The sequence below is a fragment of the Glandiceps talaboti genome, chromosome 12 (genome assembly GCF_964340395.1).
Source record: "Glandiceps talaboti chromosome 12, keGlaTala1.1, whole genome shotgun sequence".
In the NCBI taxonomy this organism is placed as follows: domain Eukaryota; kingdom Metazoa; phylum Hemichordata; class Enteropneusta; family Spengelidae; genus Glandiceps; species Glandiceps talaboti.
Genome location: NC_135560.1, coordinates 7,909,205 through 7,928,391, shown reverse-complemented (window position 1 = coordinate 7,928,391; position 19,187 = coordinate 7,909,205). Strand labels below are relative to the sequence as shown.

The 19,187-nt window shown below is 36.7% G+C and overlaps 2 protein-coding genes across 2 annotated transcripts; one reads left to right on the top strand and one right to left on the bottom strand.

The window, feature by feature from the left end:
- Positions 1 to 3,410: 3,410 nt before the first annotated feature.
- LOC144443712 (protein prenyltransferase alpha subunit repeat-containing protein 1-like) lies at positions 3,411 to 10,048 on the bottom strand. The gene is made up of 7 exons (XM_078133251.1): positions 9,978 to 10,048; positions 8,488 to 8,648; positions 7,703 to 7,778; positions 6,225 to 6,329; positions 5,501 to 5,762; positions 4,537 to 4,769; positions 3,411 to 3,837 (listed from the first exon to the last, which is right to left on the bottom strand). The coding sequence occupies exons 1-7, from the start codon at positions 10,046 to 10,048 to the stop codon at positions 3,465 to 3,467; spliced, it is 1,281 nt and encodes a 426-aa protein (XP_077989377.1). The 3' UTR covers positions 3,411 to 3,464.
- Positions 10,049 to 10,297: 249 nt separating this feature from the next.
- Positions 10,298 to 18,861, top strand: LOC144443680 (uncharacterized). The gene is made up of 8 exons (XM_078133221.1): positions 10,298 to 11,638; positions 13,201 to 13,341; positions 13,965 to 14,054; positions 14,268 to 14,399; positions 15,161 to 15,299; positions 16,681 to 16,914; positions 17,344 to 17,434; positions 18,703 to 18,861. Exons 1-8 carry the CDS (start codon positions 10,298 to 10,300, stop codon positions 18,824 to 18,826), a joined length of 2,292 nt encoding a protein of 763 aa, XP_077989347.1. The 3' UTR covers positions 18,827 to 18,861.
- The last annotated feature ends 326 nt before the right edge of the window (positions 18,862 to 19,187 follow it).

Sequence of the window (19,187 nt, the reverse complement as noted above, 5' to 3'; positions counted from 1 at the left end):
CTAGGCGCCTAGCAATGAGACTAGAAGCTTATTAATAATTGAAATGTAATAATGCCAATATGAGTAATGAAATAACCTCGAGTAGCTACAATACTTGTAGCTTTGTTTTTATTTACAATACTTTTTTAAAATTCTTTTTTATATATTATTTTGTGTGACTCAACATAAATTTTTTCGTTTTACTTTTAATATCTTGCGGGGTTTGCAAAGGTTCTAGCGGAGGACCGAGAGCGACTGCGTAGCGAAACCGCTACAGTACTGCATCTAAATTATGCTAAACCTCGAGATGCCATTGTATTGACTGATGAGACATGGCGAAATTTTTTGCAAATTTTATCAATGTAAAATTAAATAAAATTGTATTCATATCTTTCAAACTGCAGAATCCTTGTACAGCCTGCAGCTGAATGATCCAGGCGTTGTTTCCGCCTGGTGGGAGCCTTCAGTAATTACCCGGAGGTAATCAGAGGACCCTGGGGAAATCATGCCCGGGTTGTTGTGTAAAGACCCTCCCCGATCCCGTCGTGCGAAAAAGTGACCTTCCCTTAGTTTCCTTACTCTAAAACATGACACCTCCCCCCCCCCCCCCATGCCCATATTAAAATATTTCAGCAACATGGTTTAAATGCTGTCGGACATGGAAAAGGACAATATTAATCTCACTCTCACAACTGCCATCACGTTTAAAGTTTTTACATGTAAAGGTGTTGCTTATTTCTCATGATTCCGTGACTATAATAGTACTACCACCGTAGTGAATTTGTGCGAAATCGACACTGCATTTACTCTGTACCTGCTGTTTTTGGATACAGGCAATGATAGTGCAGTAGCGTTATATCTTCAAGTCTACAGGAAGGCTATATTGGCTATAAAAAATACGATGTGTCTGAATGGAGTCTCCATGTATTAAAGTTTTCGAGTTATGCAGTATTAATCATGTAACTGTTCACAAAATATGGCAACCATATTCAGTTAGAAGTTATATGAACACCAAAAGTAATACATGTATTATATTATTATTATCTTCTTCTCTTGTTCTCTTCTTACTTGTCTGTGATTCCCATTCTCGCAAACGAGTTATTATTTCTACCACTACATTTCGAAATACATACCTGTGGGAGATCGTTAAGAGTGTTGCCGTAAAACAGGCCGTGGTTTGCGACGATGGTGATTCCCAATAGACATCATTTTGAAAGAAACTCAGGACATTCTCACATAAATGCTAGAGACTCTTGATTTTGATAATTGACCCAGGTCAGATCAAAGGTCACTTTCTTACAAGAGACTTTGTATCACTTGAATGGAAGATCTGTTACAGTAATATATTGATTTGTTACTCCAAATATGACCGGCATTCAGTAGAAAGTGACATTGGGCATCCTTGTGTATATTAGTGCATAGACCACTGATAGTTAGCTTAATTTGCGTATCTAACAAAAAATTATTTTTTCCTATATTCATTTCTAGAGAAGAATTTTTCTTAACTTGGAAGTACATTACTACATTTATTTCATGAAGCATTACATGAAAAGTTGAGAGAGTTCTTCCTGTCTCCTTATCTTTTGAAACATTGAAACTTGGCACATTTAGGGTTGTCTATATTGAGTACGAACAAGACAATGCCATGGTAGTGCTTTACATAGCTGAAACACAGAGTACATGCATATAACAATAAAAAGAGACAAAGGGTGACTTATTTGTTTACAGTTTTTATATGCATCTCCATTGAGAAGACACTCATTAGAATGCATACCTCTGACAAAAGCTAGTAATTTCCTCAGGATGAAAACATAACTCCCATTGGCCTACTTAGACAACTATAGAATACACCACAGGGGACAGTGAATGTGATTAATTGATTGATTGATTGATTGATAAATAAGAAAAATGCACTAACAAATAAAATAAATAAATAAATTTTCATAAACTTGTGTCTTCTCACTTTTAATTAATGAATAAAGACACCTTGTCTAATTATTGTCTTTATCTACATATAAACATCTCTACTGTGGAGTCAGTTTCACTGCATATTGACAGCACTCTTAGCTTCTGTGGGATTATCTCACCAAGTCATCAACACCCAACGTCATACTAATTTCCACCTTATTACATGCAATATGTGATAGGGCATTGACTCAGCGAGGTAATCCCCTGAGCACATGCAGAAGTTAAGACTTGCTGCAAATATTCAGTGTATTATAAACTGACATGCACTAGAGATGTTTACATTACATAGGGATGAAGATTCGACAAAGTGTCTTTTTTCAGTCAAAGTCAGAAGAGACAGGTAGAGGACAAAGGTTTATTTATTTCTGTTTCAATCAATCAATCAGTCAATCAATCAATCAATTACACCAATCTATAGTTAAAGCTAAGGATCGTTCAAGGTATCTATATTTTGTCAATACAAATAAAAAGAGACAAGAAAAGAACAAGTTTATTTCTCTGTTTAAATCAAAATCAATTAATCATACAATCAATGACATGATTTCTGCACCCTGTGAGAATACATTGGCTTTTGGGTGATGTTAGCTGCCTTAATCAATCAAACCATATAATGGATATATATATACCTATATTTTGTCTTTGGAAGAGGTTTGACAGAAAAGGCTAAGTTTTACAATTTGGCTTATAATGATTGCCTTATAAACCACTTTCAGCTGCTATTATAACCAGATTTATACTGATTGCCTCACTAATTATGCAAATAACTCATTAAACTAAAACAACTATGGTAACAGGCTTTTTTTTGGACAAGCATGCTTTCTTAGGTTAATGTATGTGCCAGATTTTTGAAGAGTGCATGATACTGCTTACTGAATATCGTTCATTATTCAGAATACACATTAAAGGTAAAAGTTGTAGCAACAAACTTCATAGGACAGGTGCATATTATTATGGTTGATATATCATGTACCATATTATATGACATTTGAAGCTTGCATTTTTAAGATACAGCCTAGTTACCTAAAATCATTAATTATGCAAATTATTCATTAACACTGAAAGGTACATCAACAAGCTTTACAGGACAAAATGTATATTATGTTTAACGAATATACTAAATCATATTGAAATTGAAGTATGCAGTCTTAAGATATTGCTTAATTAGTTTATTTCATTAATATGCAAATTTCCCTAATTAACATGCACAGATCTCGCTCCAAAACTAATCAGGTCTAGCAAAAACATTATTTGTGCCAAATTTCATTATAATTGAACCAGCCGTTTTTTTAAAAATGATGACACAGACACACAGACCGACTTCCCCCTTTTAATACCCCCCGACTCTTCACAAATTGAGACCATACGAGAATTCAAATAAAAACAATAATTTTTAATTCTTTAAACAAATTAACTTGATACAAAGTAAATGACAAGTATGAAAATAAAATTCTGAAATGTATTCCCATAAAACATATGTAAATGTTATCTCTATGTATTAAACTTACTGGAGACTTGGTTCAAAGTTTCAGCATGAAATTAAGCCACCTTTTATAGGATTCAGCACACCGAAGCTGTGCTGGGTAATCAACTGCATGAGTGGTTTCTAAGCACCTGTCAACAAACTCAAATTCAAATTTAAGAAATTTTTGAAGGTGAGAATTTTTGTGCGAGTTATCAGCTCGGAATTTCTTCCCTTGCATGTTAGCTTGAAGCTTTGTCTCCACATACTCAGTTGATGTGTCTATTTCAGGTGTGTGTGCGTTGGTTGTTTTTGCATCTTTGTGTTGCCATCCATTTGTTGTTAAGTCATTCATTCCTGCATCTATCCAGCCCCTGTTCATTTTGCAATCTTCGACGGGTAAATGACATAGTAAATGGAAAAGAAATCTCCTGTAACAAAACACATGAACAATTAAAATCATACCTTTCCTAGATGCTCATCTTGCTATAATAAGTACCGTTAGTCAATTTCTGCTTGTGGTGAGCATTATTTTTTGAAGCCTGAGGACTGAAATTTTGACACAAATTAAAATCACTTTTGAGACATTCAAGTGAACATCTGGATTCTAGCTCATCAGACTGTATTGTAGTGTTAAGGGTTTCATATGGAATTACATGTATATGAAATGTCCATACTAACTATGACTATACTCGTAGCAATTGTTGAAGTAAGATATTTTCAGCAAAACAAATGAAGTAATAGCTATCTGTGGAACAAACGTTCCAAGTTGTAATAGCAATAATGATAAAGTTCATACTGACTGCAAATAACATATTACTTTTGATAAAAAACAGCATACATGTGTGTGGAGCAATCGCAGGGTAATCATGTAATATTTACATATGTCTGAATATACACATACACAAACACACACCAGTGTGCCCTCTAAGCCAATTTGACACACCACTGACGTACACAATATCTAGTGATGCACCAAAATTTGGTGTTCCCCTATCTCTTACTATGTGGTGACTCACAAGAAATGCCAGTTATCATTTTGACTCACAACAACAAAATTTGGCTATCATCAGACACACACACACACACACACACACACACACACACACAATTTGACTTCAGATACAGACCTGTTATACCAGAGAGCTTCATGACCTGGATATGCCTCTATCAGTTCAGCTGTAAATGTCAACTCAGTGTCTAACAATGCCCTCATTTTAGAAGTACTGATGGCTGGATATGCATCCTTAACTTGCTGTTTGTTGTATTCTTGTATTAGGAATTGTCGGTAATGGAAGCCACTATGATCTGATACATGCATGCTAACTAATGACGTGGTTCGTGATAACTCAGCGAGTAGTAACTGTAAATGACAAGAAATGAGGACTGATAAACTTGTTCTACCCTGACTGGGTTCCTGTATGGGTAAGGTTGTACTGGGGATTATCATATATAAACACACAGAAATCATGTGCTCTACCATTGCAGTGCCTTTCTGATCAAAGCCCTTCACAGTGCATTGTGTGAGACGATGTTGCTCATTTTCTTACATTTTAGCTTGTTTTTGTCCCTATTATATTTTAAATAACATTTAAATGATGGAAAGGCATGTTGACCTCTTTAATGTCAGTGATTTTAGAATGCACGCTACACACCATCATTGACAAAGATGAATTATACTGGTAAACCCAGGGTATGCTTTGGTGACAACCATTCCTAAGTAGCACATGCACCCACCACCCCACCCCATGAACTGAACACATGGCACTGTAACTAGGGGAGACACACAATGCTTCTTGGAACCAGCAACAGCTAGGTCTATCAATTTCAATATCATGTCCTCAACTGTTGCCAGAAATATGCAAATTTCAAGTTCAAATGTACTATAGTATTTCATAGCATGTATGATAAAATCTTTATGGCCCAAATATTGGTTTAATTTGCACATCGGAGTAGCACAGGCCCTCCAAACCCATATCCTGGCCATAAAAATTAAAAAGATGCCATAAGCTCAGAGTCAGACTAATGTTTTATCATATACCATATGTATCATTTTGTTCAAAATTCACAATAAAAATTCGGCATGTCTTTTACCTGTTGGGGACAGTTTGTAAGATGTTGAATAACCCATATGCGATGGGACCATGCACTGTAGTTGTTAGAATACCGCTCAGCACTATGGGTACACACAGCAAATTCATTCTGAATCATTTCTTCATCAAGTTTAAATGAGTTAATATGAACTCCGATTTCTTGAGATTCACCATCACCATTATGAGGACCATTTTCAACATTGCAAGTTTTTGCTGTGTTTTCTTTCTCTTTACGCTTCAACAGCTCTAGTAACAACCACTTCCTGTTCAATAATAGGTGAGGAACAAAAACATTTCAAGGACATAAGTTGTATGGACAAAAATGTTTCACATAAATGTATGTGTTAAATTTGGATGCCAAACAACTGTCAAAAGTTTCCCAAACATAAAAGCTAGCAAAAATACCTTTGTTCAGGCCCAAACTGTTCTGACCTCGGCAAGACAATTGTTTTGCATACCTAAGTTTTAAACCTAAGCTAGCACTGGCCTTCAACAAAGATAAAACACTATATGCTTTCAACACCAGAGGGCGCAATTCACTGGAAAGGTACTGTCTTGACATTGAATAACCAAAACATAAATCCAATATTTTCTGTTCAGATGTGTAAAACTTGGTTTGTGCATAGTATAATAATGAATATTAATCAGCCTCATAATGAGTGCTCAGTGTTAATGGCTGACCAGAAACACAAATTTGAAGAGTATGTGGTTGTTCATTTATTTACCTGTGAGCATATGTTTCCGGACTTTTTGGTTGTCGAGTAAGTACTAAACTGGAGAACTGGAGATCAGCTGCAATATTTAGGTACCCTGTACCAACCAACTCCTTTCTGTGAATGAGAAAAAGATGCAATGATAAGTAAAACTGCCTTGGCATTAACTTGATGAAATAGGAAGAGTTACTAGTAACTGTCACAGATACAATGACTGCTGGAATAAAGGTGTTAAGGTCAACAAGACTCTAAAACATGACTGACACTGACAAACATAGTTCCAATTGGATATTTCATAACAAGACTTTGCATTGTACATGTATCAGTAGGTAGGGATGTCATCAGAGTACTTTTACACCCAAGACTGTGCTCTGTCCATTTTTCCAGATCTTTAGAGTAGTTATTGGCCTGTTTACATCATGATCTGAGCTTTTGCTTCGCTGCCTCACAAACTGCTTCTCATGCTAGTAATGGCAAACAATTAATTTAGTCACACCCCCAGTAGCAGTTATCAGCATGCCTGTATGTAGATATTTACATACTGTTCATTCTATGTCTGTCTATATCACTCTTGTGCTCATCTCAACGAGGGTACATTTACACATTGACTTCATTAGAATATCATCAATTAGGCTGGCATAAATTATCACTCTCCATTGCAATGAATCAGTTTGGGTGCATTTTTTCAGACCAATCAGTTTGAGCATGACATTTTCAAACAACATTAATCATTTGCTGTTGAGACAGTAAAGCAAAAACCTACATGTAGATCACGATGTAAGCAGGCTAAGTAGTTACTTAATGTCATAGTGACATCCACGTTTGTTGGGCAAGGCAATGTACTAATTTTTTGTTTTGTTGTATTGGTCATGTTCCCTTGTATATCATATCAGGGGTGAACAAATCATTTTGTGAATTGGTGGTCCCCGGACCAGTGCCTTAAAAAATCCAGTGGTCCTGCTGAAAGAATGTGGTCCCAGGTCCTGTTAATGTGAAACATTAAATCTTACCTATGAATCTGTTTATTCAGACGACTTTTTAACATAGTTATTAACAGTAAGGTACTGGTACAACGGATCAGACAAGGTAAAATTTGTGTGGTCCGCCCCAAAAAATTGCTAGTACCGGACCCAGGACCAGTGGATTTGTTCACCCCTGCATATCACTATAAAAAGTATAATAAACAACTTATAGTACTACTTACTACTACTATTACCAAGGAATGTGCTTTACTTGCTCTGACTGTATCACCCCATCTTTGTGTGGAGACGTATTGAACTGATAACTTTGTATGAACTGACTTCAAAATGAGTCACCAGACTTTTCATTTTGAAATAAATGAAGAACTCAGCATATCATAAAATTTGTCTCTGATTTTGAAAATTTCAAATTCAAACTACACATAGATAAACTGAGATTTAGCATTATAGCATGGTACATCTGGGAACCTCATATTCTGGCTTTCAAGCACCCTGTTATTAATAACTTACCTTATGTTCCATGCTGTATAACATTCTGGGTTTATTAGAAGTACTGCTCTGGAACTACAGATCAATTCTTTTTGGGCTAAGAAGGTAAACAAAACAAGACATGTAAAATTTCAATATCCCATGGCATTTCATCTGTAATACATGTACATTTTAGTTAGCTTATATCAATAGCAGCTAGTTAATCTATCTTGAGTGTCACTTCTTGCCTGGGCAATATTACTACTTTGTAGGTTTCATATTTACAAAATCCAATGATTTCAATGTGCAACCTATAAACTACATCATGGCTGGCCGTTCAGTACCATAATTACAATCTTTTGACTGGTATGGCCTTTCTGTCGCAGTGACATTAATTACCGGTATACTTGATGCCAACTAGTAAATATATTTATATACATTATGAAAACATGTATTATACATGAAACCATTGACTAAAGGAAGAACCTTAACCCCTGGCGCTTACTTCATTGTCACAAAATTTCCCCACCCCATATGGATGGATGGATGGATATAGCTAGTGATGCCTACACACATACATACACATGCACACATGTGCGCGCACACACGCACGTACACACACACACACACACACACACACACACACACACACACACACACACACACACACACACACACACACACACACACACACACACACACACACTGTGGAACACTTTATTTCAGATGGATTGTATTTTGGTTGACTTGGTAAAACTGCCAGTGGGCAAGAGTGATGTGATCTCCTAGAGTATTTTCTCAGGGTCTCAAACTCTTTTAAATCTCACCTGGTCTAACGAGCTTCTGTCTGCTTTGGATCAACTGAGTATATGCATACTGATAGACAAGTGGAACACTCCATGACTCAATACCTAGTTTGTGTTGTTCCAGGATAACAGGACTCCTGTTTTGCAGTGCTTCAGGACATGGGATGAAACCAAATTCATCGCTGTGTGCATATGGAAAATATACAGAGACAATTCTCAGTACGTGCAATAGCATTTTATCTCACGCTAGTGGTCAAAATAGAACAAGAAGGTTGACTTATTCTCACGCACACCTATAGTAATGCATGTGAAGTGCTTGAAGTGGACGTCATGGTGTCCACCAAGAAATCAAATGCTCCTTACTTTTATGATGCACTTAGGCAGTAATATTCTATTTCAGGTACCGAGAATTAGAACATGGTAGCTCACACAAGAACTGATATGGAAGTGATGAGGTAGTCTTGACCATGGGTGACCTCACCCTGGTGCATCACATTCAGGTTGTTTCCTACATGTACATCTGTCCAGGGTCAATAAGAGTGGAATGAAAACAAACCCAAATGTGACGACAGTCAACAAAACCCCAATATTGATATTTTGCAATATATCTGCAGTAACACTACAAAAAAGCAACACCCATCATTGCTGCTTAGACATTTTTCTTGAGGTCTTTTTCAACAGGGTTTAAAGTGAGACACTTCTTTGCTCCAGATACATACTGTAAATTTGTTTCAAAACCACCCAGATTCCATTGAAAATGTTATCGTTTGAACTGAGCACTGGGAGAAAACTATTAATGAGATATTTGTACATTTCAATAAGAGCGAAATGATATTCAAGTGATTTTGTAACATGTCCACATATTTTGCTTTAGCGAAAACACTGACAACTATGACAGTGTTGTTACATACGGTAACTTTGTGATCGCCAATTATTAGTGCTCTCAAAACCGATACCACAAAATTAGTGTGGAATCAAAACTTTAGTATCACCTGATCTTTCGCACGAATGCTTGAGCATGACAATATGACAGTTCCTGAGAAAACAGAGAGGATTGCAGGACGAGTCGACAATCTGTCTGAAAACTGCGACAGTGAGTGTACTCATGGATGTATTAGGGGAGATACCTTAATTATACATCCATGGTGTAAAGTCCCAACGCGATCATGGTTGGCCCAATATTTTGATATTTTAAAAAAAAAATTTTTTTGAAATGGTTCGTATCAGTATTGCAAATAGGGGAACCATGCAATTCAAATAAAGTATTGCAATGCCAAATTAAATGTAACAACCGTTTTGTCATATAATAATTAATATACTATAATATAGTCTTTCCACTTTTTTTTTCCATCATCCAGTCCCCGAGGGACAGTGGAAAAAACTGTGATTTTACGATGAAACCACAGCTGCATAATCATGCTGTCTACTGCATTGTTACTTCAGAAGCTATAATACCAGGATTCATTCTCGAAATATTAAAATCGCTTGTCAAATGTGTTGAGTTGACTTACATTTCAGGATCTCGAGTAAATGCGAGGTTCAAGTCAGAGAGAACTCGACGTCCTCTTTCGTCGTCGGCCATTTTAATCTCTTCACGAGAGTTCGACGAGATTTCGTTATTTTTTATTTTTTATGAACCGGCTAAGCTGGCACTAATGCGTGGTCCAATCAGAAATATTGTAATTATGTTTCTGTTTTATTTAGTATTCGAAAAATGGGTATTATTGGCGTAATTCCTTTGGTACAGTCATAAATTTTGCATGTGTCAAACGAGAGTTCATAGCGTGGCTAAACTCAGAGGGCGCACTTACCAAAATTACGATCATGCATCATGGCGGAACACAGGAGATCGTTCGGCGGAGGAGAGAGATCGTCTTTCGATGATATGAACAAATTTGGAAATGTAAATGGCGGGGCAGATAACTCCCGTAACTTTGACAGTCGTGGGAATACATTTAATCACCATAAAAGTGGATTCACAATGCCCGATTCACGGGGTAGGAGTGAAAGGAGAGTCTGGGATAGAGATATGCAAAACAATGACAATGTTAGTTCGACTGGAAATGTGACGAATACGGTATTTCAGGGTGAACTTCTCAGCCAAAGACACCAAACTCAATTTCCACGTGAATTCCCAGGACAACAGCAAAATCAACTTTCAGTATTTCAGGAAGCCCACCGAGAACACCAGTCTGGATATAAGCAGCAGCAGCATCAACACTTGCTTCACCCACAGCAGCTGTTGCTGCAGCAAATACATCAACTGCGTGACGAACAGTCTGCAGCCAAGGCATCACAGTCTGCAACGCAGGCGTCTTCAAATGCCAAACAACAGCATCAAACGCAGCAACCATCGTCCCTTCCCTTTGATCAAGGGCATGTACCCATGCAGCGTCAACCGTTTGATCAAGACAAGTTTCCCAAACAACCACAATCTTTAAGGCATCCTCTATTTGAGCAAGAAAAAATTCTAGAACAACAACATTCACATCAGCAATTTCTACCTCCTCCATTTGATCATGAACACTTCAAACAGCAACACTTATTGCAGCAACCACCACCTACTCAATTTGAACAAGACCAGTACAGCAAACAGCAACACCCTGTACAACAACACCCTATGAAGCAGTCTCTGACTCATCATCAGTTAGATCATAAACTCTTCCCAAAACAGCAACACTCATTACAGCAACCACTGCACTCTCCATTTGACCAGGAACAATTTGCAAAACAGCAACATTTTGTTATACATGAGAGCCAGCCACCTATACAGCAACAATACACGTTTACTGGAAATACTACATCAGGCAGACAAGAAACAAGGAATATGCAGCAGTCAGCAAGAAGAGATGAATTTCAAGGAATGCCACCCAAGTTTCCACAACGTCAGGGAGATATCAGTGTATCACACACTCAATCGACATCGGTGGATTCAACATGGCAGTCTATGAGATCCGATGTACATCAAAGCACCTTGTTTGGACATTCCGACTCAACAAAACAGTCTTTACAACTTAGACCAAATTCACAACAAAGTGTTGCACAAAATCAGTTTGCACTGAATATACAAGAAAAAGAAGAAAGTGAAGACCAAGAGTGGATAGATAACTGGTGTAGGAGAAAACACGGGAGAGACACAAGGAAAAAATCTCAAATAAAACCTAAACATACAGTAAGTTTACAGTGTTTTTGCTAAGATTAGGGAATTAATCCCAGTAACAGAAAGGGAGAATGTGGTAAAACTGGCATAGTTTCCAATACATTATACCATAATTTTGGTGGGGAACCAGTACCCCTGTAAAATGACAGGGGAACTCAGGTAGATTTTACCTGCTTAGCACCCTCAACAAAAACACTGGTACCGTAGGGAACAGAGGTAAAATGACAGGGGAACTCAGGTAGACTTTACCTGCTTACCACCCTTAACAAAAACACTGGTAGGGAACCCTGGAAAAATGACGGGGGAACTCAGGTAGACTTTACCTGCTTACACCATTAATCCCAGTAACAGAAAGGGAGAATGTGGTAAAACTGGCATAGTTTCCAATACATTATACCATAATTTTGGTGGGGAACCAGTACCCCTGTAAAATGACAGGGGAACTCAGGTAGATTTTACCTGCTTAGCACCCTCAACAAAAACACTGGTACCGTAGGGAACAGAGGTAAAATGACAGGGGAACTCAGGTAGACTTTACCTGCTTACCACCCTTAACAAAAACACTGGTAGGGAACCCTGGAAAAATGACGGGGGAACTCAGGTAGACTTTACCTGCTTACACCACCCTTAACAAAAACACTGGTATATAGTGGTAGGGAACCCAGGTAAAATGACAGGGGAACTCAGGTAGACTTTACCTGCTTACCACCTTTAACAAAAACACTGGTAGGGAACCCTGGTAAAATGGCAGGGGAACTCAGGTAGACTTTACCTGCTTACCACCCTTAACAAAAACACTGGTATATAGTGGTAGGGAACCCTGGTAAAATGACAGGGGAACTCTGGTAGACTTACCTGATTAATGCCCTTAACAAAAAACACTGGTTTACATGTATACACTCACAGACAAGGAAATATTTTCTACAATTTCCTTGTCTGTGCATTGGTACACTCCAGTATTCTGGTGAGGAAGCTGAGGATATATTATTGACAGTTCAGAATAGATCACTGTGTGGTGTGAATACTTGTGAATGGTTTTGATTTCACTTGTAGGCATACAATGATTGTCACCAACTAGTAACTACATTAACATAACCTTGTACTATGTAGTAGCAGTTCATGTTACATTGGTATGATCTTTGATGTCAAGTGTTCTCCTCTAAAAATAAGGATGGGCTATGGGAAATTAGCCTAACAAAATATTACATTGTTATGCATTAACAGGCCATGAACTGGAAGTGTGGGGTCATTTCATCTCACACTTATTATCAATGTGCTAGTACAATTTTGTTTTTGTCAGAATAAAAGAAAAATAATCTCATGCACTAATGGTCTATGATGGAATATCTCACACTTGTTAAGAGAATTTTTGTTTCACACTCAACTGGAGCTTGACCAAGACAAAAATCCCATATTTGTGTAAGATCTTCCATCTCAGCCTATGCAAGATATGGAATTCTATTACTCTGTAAAGTCCCGGGGTAACTCCTAGATGTTGATTTTGTTATGTATTCTTATAATTTCTTTTTTGTAGTTTTTAATCCTGATTTTTTCTTGTAATTCATACAAATAAGATTGGTGAATTCAAACAGTTGCTAAAGGAGACGATAGAACTGAATGACCAGCTTCTAGAACAGAGAGATGTGTTAGTAAAACAAGTAGACAAAGATGAGTCAACGTGGCAGTTTGAAATCAGGAAAGCTAACAAAATCAAGGTAAGTGTAGCCCTGAAAGCATGTGAAAGCATCTTATGATGTCATATGAAATTTGCATAACAATTAACATACAGTACTATGTAAATTAATGCCAATTCTATCAACAAACATACAATGAATTCAGTACTGTACAAAGTCCGAAACCACAGGCCTGTTTTAGTAACATCCGAAACAAACCCGCAAATATATTTCATTGCTTCAGCAGAAATACCTGCTCTGACTTGCAAGAATGAGTGGCCTGGGGAGAACCTTACAGGGGTCTCATGTACCTGCTAATGAAAGGCAATTTTTGTTGTTGATCATGTACAAGTAATCATTTTTAATCGCAACAAGGAAACTTTAGCTATTTATACATGGTGATATTTCAATATATGGGAAGCGACATACAAATCAATGCATAGACTGGATATGACAGTGTTTGCTTGTGCTAAAATTACAATTCAATAACAAATTTTTGCACATTTTTGTAGTTTAACTATTGAGTTACAAACATGGTAGAGAAATTCACGTTTCATTAATCAAAAATGAAAATGACAAATTTCAACCATATTGCCTATTTCAAGAAGACAAAGATGAGAATTCAGTATTGGGATATAATATGTCACATGTCTCTTTTTTTTCAGGAAAAACTACTCAAAGCTCAAGTACAGCTACATGATGCTGAACAAATCTCACTCATGAGACAAAAATTGGACAAAGTAAAGAAGAAAAGGGTAAGAAAATGAAAAAAAAAAATGATTAAAATGTACTCAGTTTCCAAAGTCAATAAATGGAGACAACTTTCTGAGATTGACATACAGCTTGTCATTGCAAGATACAATTCGATTTCAGACAAATTCTTTATTCAGAAGTAAAACAAAACCTATGTATATTAATTTATAATAGGATTATTTTACTTTGACTGTAATATATTGACATTCCTGTAGGAGAGTGGCAGGAGGAGAAAGAAAAGACAACAGGATGATCAGGAAGAAATTCTCTCAAGGAGAGAAGAACTTCACAGAAAATTTGATGAAGAACTTGCCAAGGATGAGGAGAAAAAACTAGACAAGAAAAGGGTAAGTAGTGTTTGTAGTCATAACATACATGAACTCGTATTGTTTTGGAATACAGTATTGAGAGAGGTGGAGTGCGCCCTCTAGTGGCAAGTTATAAACGATACTCATTCTTATGGCTCTTATTATTTGTGTGGAATGAAAATGACAAACTTCATCAGTCCAAATATCATATTTGTAATCATGAAATCACAAAGATTTTCTGCTGTTACCCATCATTGTGAAAACACAGGACCTCTTTGCAGCAATGGTAGAAAACTAGGCTCCTTGCCTGTTTTCTCAAACTGAAAGATAATCTGATTGGCAAAATTGATTGCTATCAACCACACTAATGTGTTGCTTTAGACAGCCTCTATATTCATTACCTTCATGAGGCAATGGGAATAGACAAAGTATTCATCAGCGTGTCTCTTCCTACCACATATATTTTTTTAGACTTAGATGTACATCTACCGATAATCATTTCAACTGAACATTCATCTTTAAATTTCTTTTTATATATATATGTGTGTGTGTCTGTTCTTGCCACATCATATTTTTAGGTTCATTTACTGAAATTGAGCAATTCCCTGCATTATCACAGACACTTTGTAGTATTTACTTGTTGCCACCAATTTCTTTTAAAACATGTATCCATTCAGTCACATTTGAGGGGGAGGGGGGCGCTATGTCTTCTTAGAAGATTTGTTAGATTTGTATATACATGTAGTTGCAACTTTACTCAGGACAGTTGATCTAAATGAACATCTTCATTTCCTTTTTAGGAAAAAGTGCTTCAAAAGGAAATTGATGAAACCTTCTTTGATATCAGACAGAAGAAGTCTGAAGCTAACAAAGTACTTAATGTCATGAAGTTACTGCGGAAATTGAGACAAGTCAGGAAAGAGTCAGCAGGAAAAAGAGGCGAGTGAAAACTTGTTTATGTTATGGATTCTGATTGGGTAATCTGATCTGATTCAGTCATTTTGTAGTTCATCTATCCAATGAACCACCATGTTTTATTTTCCTCCCTTCAAGGCATTACATCTCAGGTTCTTGCTGTTCCCATTTTGTATGTATAAACGTAAAAAAAAGGAACAATCGATACACCAGTATACTAGTGACCTAATCAATGGTTACAGTACAATAAATCACAGATGTAACAAAACTTAGAAATGTAGACACAAACCCTCGTTTGCTAAGCCATACCCTGAAGCAATAACCAGCACCCTCTTCACCAAGAATTTGAAGTTTTACCACCCGTCGGTGCTGTAGAGTTGCAAAGACAAAAACTAACAGAGCTAAATATTCATTCATTCCGACAGCAATTTCTGTACTGCGAGTGATGAACGATTGGTAACTCGTTGTTCCATTATTTTAATGTGTCTGCCTTTGTTTTGATTTGTGACTGTCCCTTCATTCTTTTAACTGTATTTATTGTATGCATTTTAATGTATATTGACCTCGTTTTAAATATTTTTTCATAATGGTTTTTATTTTTATACCGACGCACAAAAAATTGTCCACATTGGGATACTAAAGTTATATTGTATTGTATTGTATTGTATTGTATTGTATTGTATTGAACTCTGTCATCATGATAGAAATGCTGGAATTTAGTTGCACTGTGCCTTTTGTATGATGGAGATGTATAATCTAACTAAAATCTGATGTGATGAATATGGCTTGATTTAGTTACCTCCACTTCCTTTGTTTCTTTGTCCATTTCGTTTGTTTTTTGTCGTTTGTTTGTTTGTTTTTTATTTTGTTGTTCTGGGAGTGAGCGCCTTCTTGAGAAGAAGATGCACACTCCTGGAAAAACAAAGGAAATAGCAAACAAAGAAATAGAGGTAAATAAATAAATCGGGTTGTATTCACCATGTTAGATTTTAATCAGATTAGGAGAAGGTTAAATGCCTGAGCTGTGTGTTGTTTTGCACTGCTCTTGTGGCCAGCTACCCTATAGGAGTTTACTTTGTGTCATATTTGTGCACCTCTGATTGCCTCAGAGTCCATAAGCAAGAAATCCCATAGGAATTCTATTGAGTTTCTGCGAGTGGTACATAGCCATCCAATGGAGGCCAACCAAACTGAAGGGATACTATAATGTGACATTGTATGGATGATATAAACATGTTAGGTCAAGTAGAATTACGTATTCTCGGAAATTAGTTATTGAAACATCCAGATTTTCCTGAATAGGTCTATACCAAAGGTACATTTGTCCTCAGGACCCTTGATGTGTCTCACTATAAACTCTTCACGGCTATCCACTATGTGTATTGTAATCTACCTTGTTTTACAGGTTACATCCCAGCTCCACAGTCAACCAGAGTCTTTGAGGTGGCTGTTGACAAGTTGGAAGAAATGATGAAGAAACAGAGAGATATTTATGCTGATGAGGAGAAAACCATGCAAGTGATGATGGACTTCAAACAGGAAGAGAACAAAGAGAAAGAAAGAGAGCTTCAGAGGAGACATTTACAAGAAAAAGCAAAGAAAATTGTTAAGGAGCAACTTGAGTGTTTGTTTGGAAAAGGTAAGATATGGACATAGAGACTACGTTCAAGTGTCTGCCCCATATTGCCAGGTTTAAAACTTTCTTTTGAGACATTGACCTTAGGCCTTGACTGGGGGGGGGGGGGGGGGGGGGGGGTATTCTATGAAGACTTGTTTAAAAAGGGGGGGGGCCCTGTCAGGTCAAACCTAATATTCTCAGAGCCCAAAGTAAAAAAATATACAATCTTGCAGGCCAGATGCTGTTGTGCTTTAATTTTCCAACTTATAATTTTATATACGCGCAGAATGTATGTTTCTCTCATGTGCATGTTGCCTGAAAAATGAAACTTTTGATTTGACCAATTACTGCATAGTAATTACTATACCATACTAACAATACATGTATATACAACATTGTGTATTTCATATATTAATTAGCCATTCCATTACATTTATGTATTTCTTTCAGAAGAGAATTTAGGACCCAATGATCCAATATTACCGTACAGACAGTACTATTTACAGGCTGAAAATAGTTTTCAATCACTGCTTGATATCAGGTGAGTTCATCTTATAGTATTCACCTCAAAAAATGAAAGTTTTACTTCACATTTAAATTTGTATTAAAAAAGTGTATATACAGTAACCCTATCTGATATAATCTAAGTCATATTATGGGCATATTTTGTTATCATAAAAACAAAACAAAATAAAACAAAGGAAACAAAAATGACTTTTTTGAATACAACTCAATTCTGGCAGTTTCTAAATATTCTAATGACAAATGTCATCATCATCCATCGACCATGAATCCACGATCAAGATCGCAGACACTCTGATATGCCACCCTGGTTTATCCGCCATTGCTCCCTTCAGTTCAAAATGACAAACATAGCTTTAAACCCTGTTTGCTAAGTCATCAGGTCAGGTCATTTATCCTAACATAAATTTTAACACATTTGAAGTCCAGGTCAAATGTTAATTTATACATCTCATTAGGGTCATTTTTGCTGCATGTAAAGGGTACCTGTAGTATTCTGCTTACTAGTGCATACTGATGTATGTGGCATCATGATGGTTGAATGGTTAGCATGGCTGGCTTGGAATCTGCAGGTTGCAGGTTCGAGCCCAATCACTGCCATTTGTGTCTGAATGGCTAAAGTCCTTGGGCAAGATTTGAACCAAGATTGTGCCTCAGTCAACCCAGCTGTATAATTGGGGACCTGGTAGGATAGAGGTTGCAATGTGAATGCTTTAATCCTATGTGCTTATAAAGGCTGCAATGGATTGTATGCTCCCCAGGGAGTTGAGGAAGTGAAGGGCTGTTTGCTGCTATAGATCCATAGGGTGATGATTGTAAAGCTCTTTCAGCAGAGTGGGAAAGCGCTATATAAAAACCACAATTGTTATAATTATAATACTAATTCTCTTTCTCCCAACTTTTACTTAGTTATGTACAAACAAATATTACTTCGAGAGAGAAAGAAAATTAGCCATATACCTCATTACTGGTAGCACTTAAACCTGATATTTAGGCATAAAATATCAGATTTGATCAAATAGTTTAGCATATGTATTAATTACTAAAATGTCAATTTTACTGGTCTAGAGGCTATCCATTGCTTGGAATATGAAGAAAGTTTTTTTAAAAAAACAATCCAGTTGCAGCTAATGCAGCTTTAATTAATCTGTTTCTTTTCTATTGATAATTACTTTTAAACCTGGTGAATAATGCAATACTTGTAAGTAAGGCAATAGCAAATACATGACCTTTGAACTGTCAGATGCAATTTCTGACTTTTATTTTTATTTTTCTCTTTCATTTCAGACATCAATGGGATACTTTTCTAGTGCAGGATGGCACACCAGGTGAATCTAGTATACCTTTAGAATGGGTTGTACCTCCAGAACCAAGTAGTGAAGTGTGGGCGGCTTGTCTTGAAAAAACATGACATTTGAAAAAAAAAAACAATATTCCCTGTGTACTTTTCCCCCAATAATGAATTACTAATTTTCTATTGTAAAAATAAAAGAAATACTGTGTGAAAAAATAATTGAGATGATGCGGTTTATTTTTTTTGACACAGTCTAGAATATCAGGCCAAATAAAAAATAATTTTGTGTTTCTGATAACCTGGTCGACCCTAGTTTAAGCCGCCAACCCTAAACATTTTTACATCCAGAGACTAGAGGGAATTTATCTGTGTAAATTTTTTTGCCATATCTGTGGCCGGCTAGCCAGGCATGACCCAAAGCCGTACCAGTTCTAATGTAGGTTGTTATTTACAAATAATGAACATTGGAGTCATAGTG